Here is a 12,397-nt window from a genome sequence, read left to right as displayed (position 1 = left end):
GGGACACAGTGGACCAAAACATACTCGCTTCACTGACTCATTCAGTGCCCTATACACTTATACATTCAGATACAGCTTATACAAATTAAAGCTTCTCGAAAATTCGAAAATTCTAAAATTGATGAAATTGTTTTTTTCCCTCATCAATCTACACACAATACCCCATAATGAGAAAGCAAAAAACGGAAAAATCACATTTACATAAGTATTCAGACCCTTTACTCAGTACTTTGTTGAAGCACATTTGGCAGCGATTACAGCATCGAGTCTTCTTGGGTATGATGCTACAAGCTTGGCACATCTGTATTTGGGGAGTTTCTCCCATTCTTCTCTGTAGATCCTCTCAAGCTCGCTCAGGTTGGATGGGGAGCGTTGCTGCACAGCTATTTTCAGGTCTCTCCAGAGATGTTCGATCGGGTTCAAGTCCGGTCTCTGGCTGGGCCACTCAAGGACATTCAGAGACTAGTCCCGAAGCCACTCCTGTGTTGTCTTGGCTGTGTGTTTAGGGTCATTGTCCTGTTGGAAGGTGAACCTTCGCCCCAGTCTGAGGTCCTGAGCATTCTGTAGCCCATTTTCATCAAGGATCTCTCTGTACTTTGCTCCGTTCATCTTTCCCTCGATCCTGACTACTCTCCCAGTCCCTGCCGCTGAAAAACATCCCCACAGCATGATGCTGCCACCACCACGCTTCACCGTAGGGATGGTGCCAGGTTTCCTCCAGACGTGGCGCTTGGCATTCAGGCCAAAGAGTTCAATCTTGGTTTCATCAGACCAGAGAATCTTGTTTCTCATGGTCTGAGAGTCTTTAGGTGCCTTTTGGAAAACTCCAAGCGTGCTGTCATGTGCCTTTTACTAAGGAGTGGCTTCCTTCTGGCCACTCTACCATAAAGGCCTGATTGGTGGAGTGCTGTAGAGATGGTTGTCCTTCTGAAAGGTTCTCCCATCTCCACAGAGGAACTCTAGAGCTCTGTCAGAGTGACCATCGGGTTCTTTGTCATCTCCCTGACCAAGGGCCTTCTCCCCCAATTGCTCAGTTTGTCTGGGCGGCCAGCTCTAGGAAGAATCTTGGTGGTTCCAAACTTCTTCCATTTAAGAATGATGGAGACCACTGTGTTCTTGGGGACCTTCAATGCTGCAGAAATGTTTTGGTACCCTTCCCCAGATCTGTGCCTCGACACAATCCTGTCTCGGAGCTCTACGGACAATTCCTTCGAACTCATGGCTTGTTTTTTGCTCTGACATGCACTGTCAACTGTGGGACTTTATATAGACAGGTGTGCTCCTTTCCAAATCATGTCCAATCAATTGAATTTACCAAAGGTGGACTGCAATCAAGTTGCAGAAACATCTCAAGGATGATCAATGGAAACAGGATGCATCTGAGCTCAATTTCGAGTTTCATAGCAAAGGGTCTGAATACTTATGTAAATAAGGTATTTCAGTTTTTTATTTTTAATACATTTGCAAAAATTTCTAAAAACCTGTTTTTGCTCTGTCGTTATGGGGTATTGTGTGTAGATTGCTGAGGATTTTTATTTATTTAATCCATTTGAGAAAAAGGCTATAACATAACAAAGTGTGTAAAAAGTCAAGGGGTCTGAATTCTTTCCAAAGGCACTGTATGTGATAAAGTATGGTCACATTTAATTTGCACGTTGGTAATAGTCAGTGACAAATATCATAGCTAAGCAGGGCTGGGCTTGGTTAAAACCCTGGATGGGAGACCAAAGGGTAGCTTTAGATAGATACATTCTCCAGTGGGAGGTGCTGCCCAGCCTATTGTTTTTTTCTGATAGTGGATATTACGTTGAAGATCTGACATTGTTTTAAAGGTACAAATGAAACATATTTTATACAAGGTTTTTCTATGTTTACATTTGGTTATCATGATGACATAATCCTGTGGTTGAAATTTCACCCTCAAAACAGTTTACGTTGACGTCTTTTTTCAAATCCAATGTATTTTCCACGTAGATTCAACGTCACAATACGTTGACAAATGACGTTGAAACAATGGTGATTCAACCAGTTTGTATGAGAGGGGTAAACGTTCATGTTTGATATGCTAACGTTACTAGCTAGCATTGATAGCTAGCTGTTTTATTGTCTTGCAAGCTACATTTAGCTAATGCGTGTACGAACGAGAAAATAAACCCTTTAATTGTGTGCACGTGCTTGTGAATTGTTGCATTATTCAAGAGTGTAATATGGTTTAGTTGCATTATTCAAGAATGTACCTAGCTAATATGTTTTAGAGGAAAAGTTGCTTGCATTGTTGAATAGCTTGCAAGCTTACTGGCTAGTCAGTGCCAGTGGCTACTGTGACACTAACATTTACAGTAAATTTGGAGCTGCAGAGCAAGAATGTCACATTGCCAGCCACAACGAAAGGTAAGTCAAGGCTGTAATGTTAACTGAAAAGTTTATGTATATCAGTGGAGGCTGCTGAGGGGAGGACGGCTCATAGTAATGGCTGGAATGGAGTCAATGGAATAGTATAAACCACATGGAAACAACATGTTTGATACCATTCCATATACTCCATTCCAGGCATTATTATGAGCTGTCCTCCGCTCAGCAGCCTCCACTGATGTACATATTATGTCAATTGAAATCTTGTCACGCTGCCTCTCCTTAAATGTTTGTCAATGAGAATAGCCTCTTAATTACCTAGTGGAGGTACAAGTTGTATTCTCCATGTGTGAACCATTCTTTACATTGAATGTATTTTTGATTGAGTGTTAAGATGGCTTTTATGACTAATGGTGTTGATGTGAGCATTGATGCAAGGGCTGCAAGCATTGATTGCTACCTTTATGTTGTCACTAACTAATCAATTCCCTTTGTATCATTTCACAAAGCTGCCGTTTAAAAGAGCATTTACATTCAAATGCCAGCTGAATAATGGTATTTCAGTTCCAAGTGGTGTCTTGGAGAAACAGTACATTTATTAAACCCACAGAGAATGGTCCAAAGAAAAATATTAGCCTTAGTGGAAGGACTCTTTTGGCACATTTCTGTCTCTAAATGCAATGCCCACCTAGTGGTTGTTACAGTTAGCTCTTAGGATAAGGAACTGACTGAGAAACACAGTAAAGAGAAGGAGAGCACTTACTGTTGGCTAATCCACTGCCTCCAGTGAAAGGATTAACAATTCATCATGGCCTTAAACTTTAATACAGTTAATGCAAATGGCATGCACCCTGCCAGGGGTACCACACTCTGTCTTTGTGGCTTGTCACATCACTCTTCTCACTTCTAATTGCATTAATTTATTCCAATGAGAATACCCAACTAAAAACAAAGTGATTTAAAATGCTGAAACTCTTTTTCCTTTAGGCTTAGTTATTTCAAACATAATCTGATCCTACGTTATAAGATTTACTTTGAAAAAAGATTGTGTTGGTGAGGTAGAAAATAAATAATCAAAGCTGACAATGAATTATGGTGAAGGCCTATTTGAAATGTCAGAATATTACACAACTTATTCCAATTTCCAATGAAGTTTAGATAAGAGATATAAACATATTCGACAACATCTTTCTTGGAAAGATCAGATGCAAGGTACACATACATAGGGCCCAGAATTGTACCTAGCCCCGTGATGACCATGAAAACTCTGGACCCTGAATTCACCCTCAGTAATGTCATGTAACGTTGTTGCACTGTTGAAGCTGCTCTTAGGGATACTGCGAGATTCTGCCAATCAAGCCGTTCTTCTACTTTTCATCTGACTCTGGGTAAGTAGAAAAACTGCTTAATTGCCAGAATCTCGCAGTATCCCTTTAAGGCCTTAGACTCACCACAGATAAATCCCTCATCCTCCCCTAGGGGGCAGTCACTGTGGAAGTCACATACTCTAGTCTTGTCAATGCAGCCTCCCAGGTCACAGTGGAAAGAAGTGATCTCGTCACAGTCTGTGCCCAGCTGTAATTCATGGTGACCTGGAACAAGAAAGAGTTCACATTTAGTTTCCAGATTAGTTTACGAATTAGTTTACGGAAAAATATCATAGCATTTTTATGTTTCTATTGATGTTTGGAGATGTAATTCAGAATTTACCCATGTCACAGTCTATGAGCTCCAGGGAGTCGAGGGCCAGAGAGCCCCTATCCTTCCCCAGGCAAGTGGAGTAGAGCAGGGTCACCTGGAAGGGCTCATCCACCTCTCCAATCACCGCCTCCAGCACCTCCCACTGGTCCCTGCTCCAAGCAAACAGAGGGTTAACTGTGCATGTGTGCGTGTGGGTTGGCTCTTCTATGCTTGTGGGGACCTAAAATCCCCAAAAGTCCCCACAAGGATAGTAAAACAAGGAAAATTCTCCCTCGTGGGGACATTTCTCACATCCTCATGAGGACAAAGGCTATTTTAAACTTAGGGGTTAGGTTTAGGGTTAGAATTAGGGTAAGGGTAAGGGGTTAGTGGTTAGGGTTAGGAGTTAGGTTTAGGGGTTAGGGGTCAAGGTTAGAAGGTTAAGTTTAAGCTTAGGGTAAGGGTTAGGTTTAGGGAAAATTGGATTTTGAATGGAAATGCATTTTAGGTCCCCACGAGGATAGAAGCACATAGCGTGTGTTTGTTTGTGTGTGTGTATGTGCGCGTGTGTCTAGGTGGCAAAATCTTGAAAGGACTTTCGGTTCAAATAAGTATCTAAGCAGCCTTGTCTATGTAACAAACAGTCTCTGGTCATCTGTAGAAATTAAATGGGCAGTAAGTGGATAAACAACTTTACTTTTATGGGAGAAGTGAGTTGCATCTTCATACCCACGCAACCATTATACTACAGTTTATATTCTACTTAAAGTTTATATTACTACATTTTACATTCAGGTTTATACATTTCCCTCTCAACTGAAGTCAGCATAACATAACATATTATGTCCATCATCTCAACATCTGCTCATTCAACTATTTTTAAGTGCAATCTATAGTGCCACTTTTTGGGATGTCAGTATGAATTTAATGTGTTTGTTTGTAATTTTGTCTTGTCTTTTACCATCAAAGACCACTTTAGAAACAAGTGTTTTAATCAATAATGTGATATCCTCTGGCTATCCTCTGGGAACACATTGTACATATTTTTGTATATCTTTTGCCCAAATAAAATTACATTCAAACTGTCTGCATTCCAGTCTTTCTTGACAACATACAGTACACTGTTCAGATTGGCTTTATGCTGTCTTTGCTCCTGCAGTACCATCCATACAACAACCATCCATCCACGTGAGGTTCCCTGAGCTCAACGACAGCACAGGAGCTAGGAGATCCCCCTGCTGCATAGCGTCTTAAATAAAAACATTTAAAAACATTTAAAAAAACATATTGTAAAGTGGTTATCCCACTGGCTATAAGGTGAATGCACCAATTTGTAAGTCGCTCTGGATAAGAGCGTCTGCTAAATGACGTAAATGTAATGTAAATGCCTTAAACCACTTTCATTTGGAAATCCAGTAATTCTCTAATCCCTTTATCTGAGACCTGTCAGAGAACCTAGGAGCATAACACCACACCAATGGATATTTATAGACTAGCTAGCTCACGTTAGGAGAGGAGACCCCCAAACCCATTTAGGCAGTGTGGATTGACTAAGATATGAGAAGAGAGCTAAATGGAATATGTGTACATCACCTTTCAAATCCAAGTTTAAACCCTAATGACATTTTTTTTTTGTTGATAGGTACGCCTTTATTCGAGAACATTAAAGGAGATGCTCTTAACAGCCCACTTCTATTACTACCTCAGCGAATAGGTACAAATGTATCTGTACATTACGGTGGGTGAGTGCTGAAAATCATACAGTACTGTACATTCTGTGAGAAAAAAGACTTGTCAAGCTGAAAGCTTAGTGATCCCACCATGTTGACTTCCATCTGTTTCTTCTATATTTCCACCCCTGCTAATACAGTATGTCTTGCTTCCAGTGGCGATTAAGGCGACCTGTCATCCCCAGTACTCACCATCTTACTGTCTGTGAGTTAAAACCTCTTTCATAATGAACAAGCACTCCATTACTCTCCAAATAAAGAGGCTAGGTTATAACCAGCCCTTCCCTCCACGCTACTGTCCAGGCCAATTATGTCCAAATTCATTTTCAGGGTCTGCATTTGGAAACAAAATGCTTTTATCTGGTCCCAGAATGGCTGTGCCCAACATATTAGATCAATATTAAGGACATTTGCCCAACAATAGTTACACAAAGGTGATCTCTCTCCATGTCAAGGGATGTAGTGGTATTTCCATGCCATACTTAAAGCTTATTGTATGTCAAGTCCCTCTAGGCGTCCCAGGAACCTACACTTCAGTGCATTATAGCAGATTGATCCATGTCTTTCTTAAAACAACCACTTCAATCCATCAACAGACTGAGTACCTTATAGTTATTAGCAGTGTTTCAATGCAATGCTGTCCCCTTTCTTTCACTACTGTATTAGGTGGATTGGTGTAGGAATTCTGAGTTCGCCACTAAGAACTTCCTCGAGATACAATGTAGAGTACCGTAAGTGAGTTACACATGGATGCAGTGTAGAGCTAGTCCAGCAAATGCTACTACTCTAAGCATACAAAATAGAGATTGTTGAGAAGTTGTGTGGAATGTTCAAGTGAACAAGCGTAAAATTGAAACATAAGAGGCTAAACATGAGCATAAAATCTAATCATAAGGCCTTGCTGACCTGGTGCCATCTTGGGCTCTGCCACTGAGAGCTGCTGTGCTGATGACAGATGCTGAGTCGACTGGTTTCACTAAGACTGAGAGGTTTCCAGCGGTGGGCCCTGACTCAAAGCGGACCAGCTGCAGATGGCACAGTGGACCACTATTGTAGACCACTGGACTAGTGATGTGGTATTCACACTTCCTAGATGCCCTGGAGGCAGCGGAGGGACTCAAAAGCAGGAAGTGACCTAGAAAGGGAGGGAAACAGACAATAATTTCCCTGAAGTAAAAACAAAATATCAAAATTATTAGGGAAAATACTGCATTTTCCAACTGCACATAGACCTACTTACAGTGTTAAACACCGTAAGTGTCCTTCTCTCTTGGCTGTTTTCCCAGCACTCAACACACGTCACCATCTCTCTAATGACTCTGAATACAGTATACTACAATATGCTCTCAGTGAGATGAAAGAAGTAGCACATTAAAAGTGTGAGTGAAAAACACAATTTGTGACTGTGCCCTTACCATCAGAGCTCCCCTCCGAATGGTCGCTGACCGGCCTCATGGCCTGTGTGCTGGATCTGTGTTGCTGTGGTGATGTGACCCTCCAATCATATCTGATGCTGTGATTGGAGAAGCTCCAGGAGCAAGGCGATTCAAAATCACAGGAGGTAACTGCAGGAGTGAGGATAAAGAGTTTATGTTATGTGGGCAGCTTGTCTCTCCCTTTTCTGTTTCCCTTCCTCCTTGTTTTGTCCCCTCTTTTTCTGTTGTATGTGTGTTTGTCCCCTTTATGTGGGTGTGTCTGGAGTGGAGCAGGGGGCGTGCTCAGGATCTGCCTCTCCTGTGCAGCTGCGGGTTGTTTCCAGTGATTCCTGCCTACGCAGCTGCATCCTATTCTCTCATCAACCTGCACTACTTATTCCTGGGCATGGCTCTCCACCGGCGCCAGATCGTTGTTCTTACCAGAGCGGTAACTTGGCTCACCAGTAAAGTTATTTTGTCTTTGTCTTCAGCCTGGCTCTCCACTCTCCTTAACCTGTCGTTTGTTTTGTCTTCAGTTCAGCCATACCTCCCAACCTGCCTGCCTTCCTGCCTGTCGGTCTGCCTGCCTGCCTGCCTGCCTGCCTGCCTGCCTGCCTCAGCCTCTCCTTCCTCCGGAGCCGACTAGCCCACTCTGTTCCTTTACTCCAGTTGTTTTTGGACTAAGACAATTTGAACTTTTATTAAAACATTTTTGTTTCTTCCACTCCCTTTGTCGTGTTGGTTTCTCTGAGTGCTGGGTTGAACCATAGCCATAACAGTTTAATTAGATCTGATACTGACTCTGTGGACCTGTCACACATTCTTGCTAAACACTGGCCACTGTAACTGTATGATACCATTTCTATTGTACTGTATTCATTCCTGAGTGGCGCAGTGGTCTAAGGCACTACATCTCAGTGCTTGAGGCGTCACTACAGACCCCCTGGTTCGATTCCAGGCTGTATCACAACCGGCCGTGATTGGGAGTTCCATAGGGCGGCGCACAATTGGCCCAGCGTCGTCCGGGTTTGGCCGGTGTAGGCCGTCATTGTAAATAAGAATTTGTTCTTAACTGACTTGCCTAGTTAAATAAAGGTTAAATAAATAAATAAATTCATGTCAACATGGAATTCAAGAGGGACACTCCATCTGAAATAGATTTGTAATCAAATGAGTTGACAGTATTTATACAAATGAATGAAATGGAGACATAACCCACTTTGACAGAAACACATGGAAATAATTATCCTTATCTGATGCCAATTTAGGCCAACATGGCAGCCTGCTTCAGAATTATGATGAGATCACAACTCCTTAAATGTGTACTCCACTCCACCAATAGTTCCTTAGAAACTCAAAATGCCCATGGGTGAAATTAGCAGAAATTAACCAAATCTCCCGGCAATTGTCATTTGAAATGGTTACAGTAAATTAGCTACAGTATAGACTTCATCTTCAAGGACAGCATAGAACGGAGAGATAATCTCATGATTGCTGACACATCCTCAGTACAGTTACCACAGTTTGTGGGCATTACTGTTTCTACTATAATTCTGAACATATTCAGACAAGCAATGCAGAGTGATCCACATAATTGGTAGCCTCACAGGGGTCACTGACACTTTCCACTCATACCAAAGGAGCTCTCTGACATGCATTATCTAAGAGTACATTTACCAGACTCTGATAATGACAATAAGCAGACTATCTCCAAGAACAGCAAATACCAAACCAGATACAGCATATTCAGTAGAAAATGTATATTTAGTTTGACATTGAAAACCTTTTATAAAGCATCTCTGAGCCTTAACAAAAGGCCATCATTAAATATCAAAATAAAATAAAATAAATGTGTATTTGTCTGTCACGGTTTCGGCCGAGGCTGCTCCTTCTCCTTGTTCGGGCAGGCTTCGGCGGTCGTCGTCTCCGGAGTACTAGCTGCCACCGTTCGATGTTCCTATGTTTGATTGGTTTGTCTGTTTTGTTACACCTGTTCCTCATTAGTGTTCATTATGCGTCCTATTTAGTTCTCTGAGTTTGGTCAGGTGTTGTGTGTAATTGTTTATTGTCACGTTGTGTGCTAGTCCGTTTTTCAGTTCCCTCTGTATTTTGTATTTTGAGAGAGAGTTCCGCACTTTGTGCGCCTTGTGTTTACTTTACCGTGTTGCGTAAAGTTCGCCTGTTGCCTGTTGCCGTGTGTGGCTTGTTCTTTGGACTTCACTAAAGACGTCTGTTCGAAACCTCTGTGTGTCCTGCGCCTGATTCCACACTACCTCTACACTCAACCCTGACAGAATTACACACCGATTCAATGGAATCAGCAGGAGCAACCGCACCCAGTGAAATCATCGAGGAGCGTCTTCGTGGACAGGAGGACAGGATTAATCAAATCGGACACGCTCTGGATAGAGTTATGAACACCCTCCATCGATGGGAGACCAGCGGGGTACCCACGACCCCACCTACCACACCATCAGTCAGTCCGCCTGTCCAACTTCCGGAACCCAGTGGGATTCGGCTCTCGCTCCCGAGGGCGTACGACGGCACCGCTGCCGGGTGTCAAGGGTTCCTGCTGCAAGTTGAACTCTACCTCGCCACCGTACACCCGGCGCCCTCGGGACACGAGAGCGTCTCCGCCCTCATCTCCTGTCTCACCGGCAAGGCGTTGGAGTGGGCCAACGCCGAATGGAGGAGAATAGACCCGCTACTATCACCTATGCGGAGTTCTCCCGCCGCTTCCGTGCAGTTTTTGACCATCCACCAGAGGGGAAGGCGGCGGGGGAGCGTCTATTCTACCTCCGGCAGGGGATGAGGAGCACTCAGGAGTTTGCTCTGGAGTTCCGGACTCTAGCGGCAGATGCAGGGTGGAATGAGCGGGCTCTCATAGATCACTTCCGCTGCAGCCTCCGGGAGGACGTCCAGAGAGAGTTGGCGTGCAGGGATACCACGCTTTCTTTTGACCAATTGGTTGACATGGCCATTCGGCTGGACACCCTGCTCGCCACCCGTGGACGTCCCGGGTGGGGGTCGCCCATTCCACCCTCCAGCACCTCCGAGCCTAGCCCTATGGAGCTTGGAGGTGCTGGCGCTAGAGAACGGAGGAGAAGGAGCCTGAGGGGGGCCGTCCCCTACACCAACTGTGGCCGTGGAGGGCACACCGCGGCTAGGTGCTGGGGAGGGTCTCCTGGTGGAAGAGAAGGCAGGCCACACATTGGGCAGTCCTCCCAGGTGAGTAGGCGCCCCACTTACCCAGAGCTTTCTGTCGTTCACATAACTATACCTGTTTGTTTTCCACAGGTTGCAACTCGTTCCCAGCATAAGGCGCTAGTAGATTCAGGCGCAGCTGGGAATTTTGTAGATCGTAAATTCAGTGTAGAGTTAGGGATCCCTCTCCTTCCGGTAAATAATCCTTTCCCGGTACATGCCCTAGATAGCCGTCCGTTAGGATCCGGGTTGATTAGGGAGGTCACAGTGCCACTTAGGATGGAGACGCAGGGGGGTCATGAGGAGACGATTCAGCTCTATCTGATCGACTCTCCTGTGTATCCGGTGGTACTGGGGCTTCCCTGGTTGATTACACATGATCCTACTATTTCGTGGCGAGAGAGGGCTCTTAAGGGGTGGTCTGCTCAGTGTGAGGGGCTATGTCTGGGTGTTTCCGTAGGGGCGACCTCGGTGGAGAGTCCGAACCAAATGCCCGCACTGCACATTCCCCCCGAGTATGAGGATTTGGCCCTCGTGTTTAGCAAGACTAGAGCGGCGCGGTTGCCGCCTCATAGACAGGGGGATTGTGCGATAGACCTCCAGGCAGGAGCTGCGCTCCCGCGGAGCCATGTGTATCCTTTGTCACAAGAGGAGAAGAGGGCAATGGAGACATACATTGCCGAGTCTCTGAGACAGGGATACATACGGCCCTCCACTTCGCCCGCGTCCTCAAGCTTCTTTTTTGTGAAGAAAAAGGATGGAGGTTTGCGCCCGTGTATTGATTACCGCGGTCTCAATCAGATTACTGTGAAATATAGTTATCCACTCCCTCTGATTGCGACTATGACGGAGTCATTACACGGGGCACGGTTCTTCACAAAATTGGACCTCAGGAGCGCATATAACTTGGTGCGCATTAGAGAGGGCGATGAATGGAAGACAGCATTTAGTACTACCTCCGGTCATTACGAGTATCTCGTCATGCCATACGGGTTAATGAATGCTCCATCAGTCTTCCAATCCTTTGTAGATGAGATTTTCCGGGACATGCAGGGGCAGGGAGTAGTCGTGTACATAGACGATATTCTGGTGTACAGTTCTACCCGAGCCGAGCATGTAGCCCTGGTGCGCCGAGTGTTGAGGAGGCTGTTGGAGCATGACCTGTATGTCAAGGCAGAGAAATGTCTGTTCTTCGAGGAGTCGGTCTCCTTTTTGGGTTATCAGTTGTCTGCGTCAGGGGTGAAGATGGAGGTTGACCGTGTGTCAGCCGTGCGTAATTGGCAAACCCCAACCACGGTTAAAGAGGTGCAGCAGTTCTTGGGTTTTGCGAATTACTACCGGAGGTTTATCCGGGGTTTTGGACAGGTGGCAGCTCCCATAACGTCCCTTCTGAAGGGGGGTCCGGTGCGCTTGCGGTGGTCAGCTGAGGCGGACAGGGCTTTTGGGAAACTGAAGGACCTGTTTACCTCGGCTCCGGTGCTGGCGCACCCGGATCCCGCTTTACCATTCCAAGTGGAGGTGGACGCGTCTGAAGCCGGTATCGAGCGGGCGTTGCGCACCGACCCTAGCCCTCCACAGTGTCCGGTGGGTCGGACGTACGTCCCGCTCGAGGTCCGGGATCGACTCATTTATTGGGCTCACACGTCACCCTCCTCTGGGCATCCAGGAATTGGCCGGACAGTGCACTGCCTTAGCACAAAGTACTGGTGGCCAACGTTAGCCAGGGATGTGAGGATTTATGTCTCCTCCTGTTCGGTGTGTGCCCAGTGTAAGGCGCCCAGACACTTGCCCAGGGGTAAGTTACAACCCCTGCCCGTTCTACAACGACCCTGGTCTCACCTTTCGGTGGATTTTGTTACAGACCTTCCCCCCTCCCAGGGGAATACCACCATCCTGGTCGTTGTGGATCGGTTCTCGAAGGCCTGTCGTCTCCTTCCCATGCCGGGTCTTCCTACTGCCCTACAGACCGCTGAGGCTCTATTTACCCACGTCTTCCGGCATTACGGGGTACCCGAG

General features: G+C 45.5%; 1 protein-coding gene across 1 annotated transcript in view; it reads right to left on the bottom strand.

Annotated features, from left to right (window-relative positions):
* The window catches only part of LOC311102470 (tyrosine-protein kinase receptor-like), a 76,340-nt gene that overhangs the window by 34,887 nt on the left and 29,056 nt on the right, over positions 1 to 12,397 (bottom strand). The window contains exons 3-6 of the mRNA XM_084143827.1: positions 7,178 to 7,327; positions 6,669 to 6,897; positions 4,063 to 4,202; positions 3,804 to 3,944 (exon numbers count right to left, since the gene is read on the bottom strand). Coding sequence (XP_083999953.1) covers positions 3,804 to 3,944; positions 4,063 to 4,202; positions 6,669 to 6,897; positions 7,178 to 7,327 — 660 coding nt within the window. The remainder of the gene's footprint in view (positions 1 to 3,803; positions 3,945 to 4,062; positions 4,203 to 6,668; positions 6,898 to 7,177; positions 7,328 to 12,397) is intronic.

This window comes from Coregonus lavaretus (genome assembly GCF_964263955.1).
Source record: "Coregonus lavaretus genome assembly, chromosome: 27".
Lineage (NCBI taxonomy): Eukaryota > Metazoa > Chordata > Actinopteri > Salmoniformes > Salmonidae > Coregonus > Coregonus lavaretus.
The sequence above is the reverse complement of the archived record's forward strand: the minus strand, read 5'-3'. Positions and strand labels throughout refer to the sequence as shown.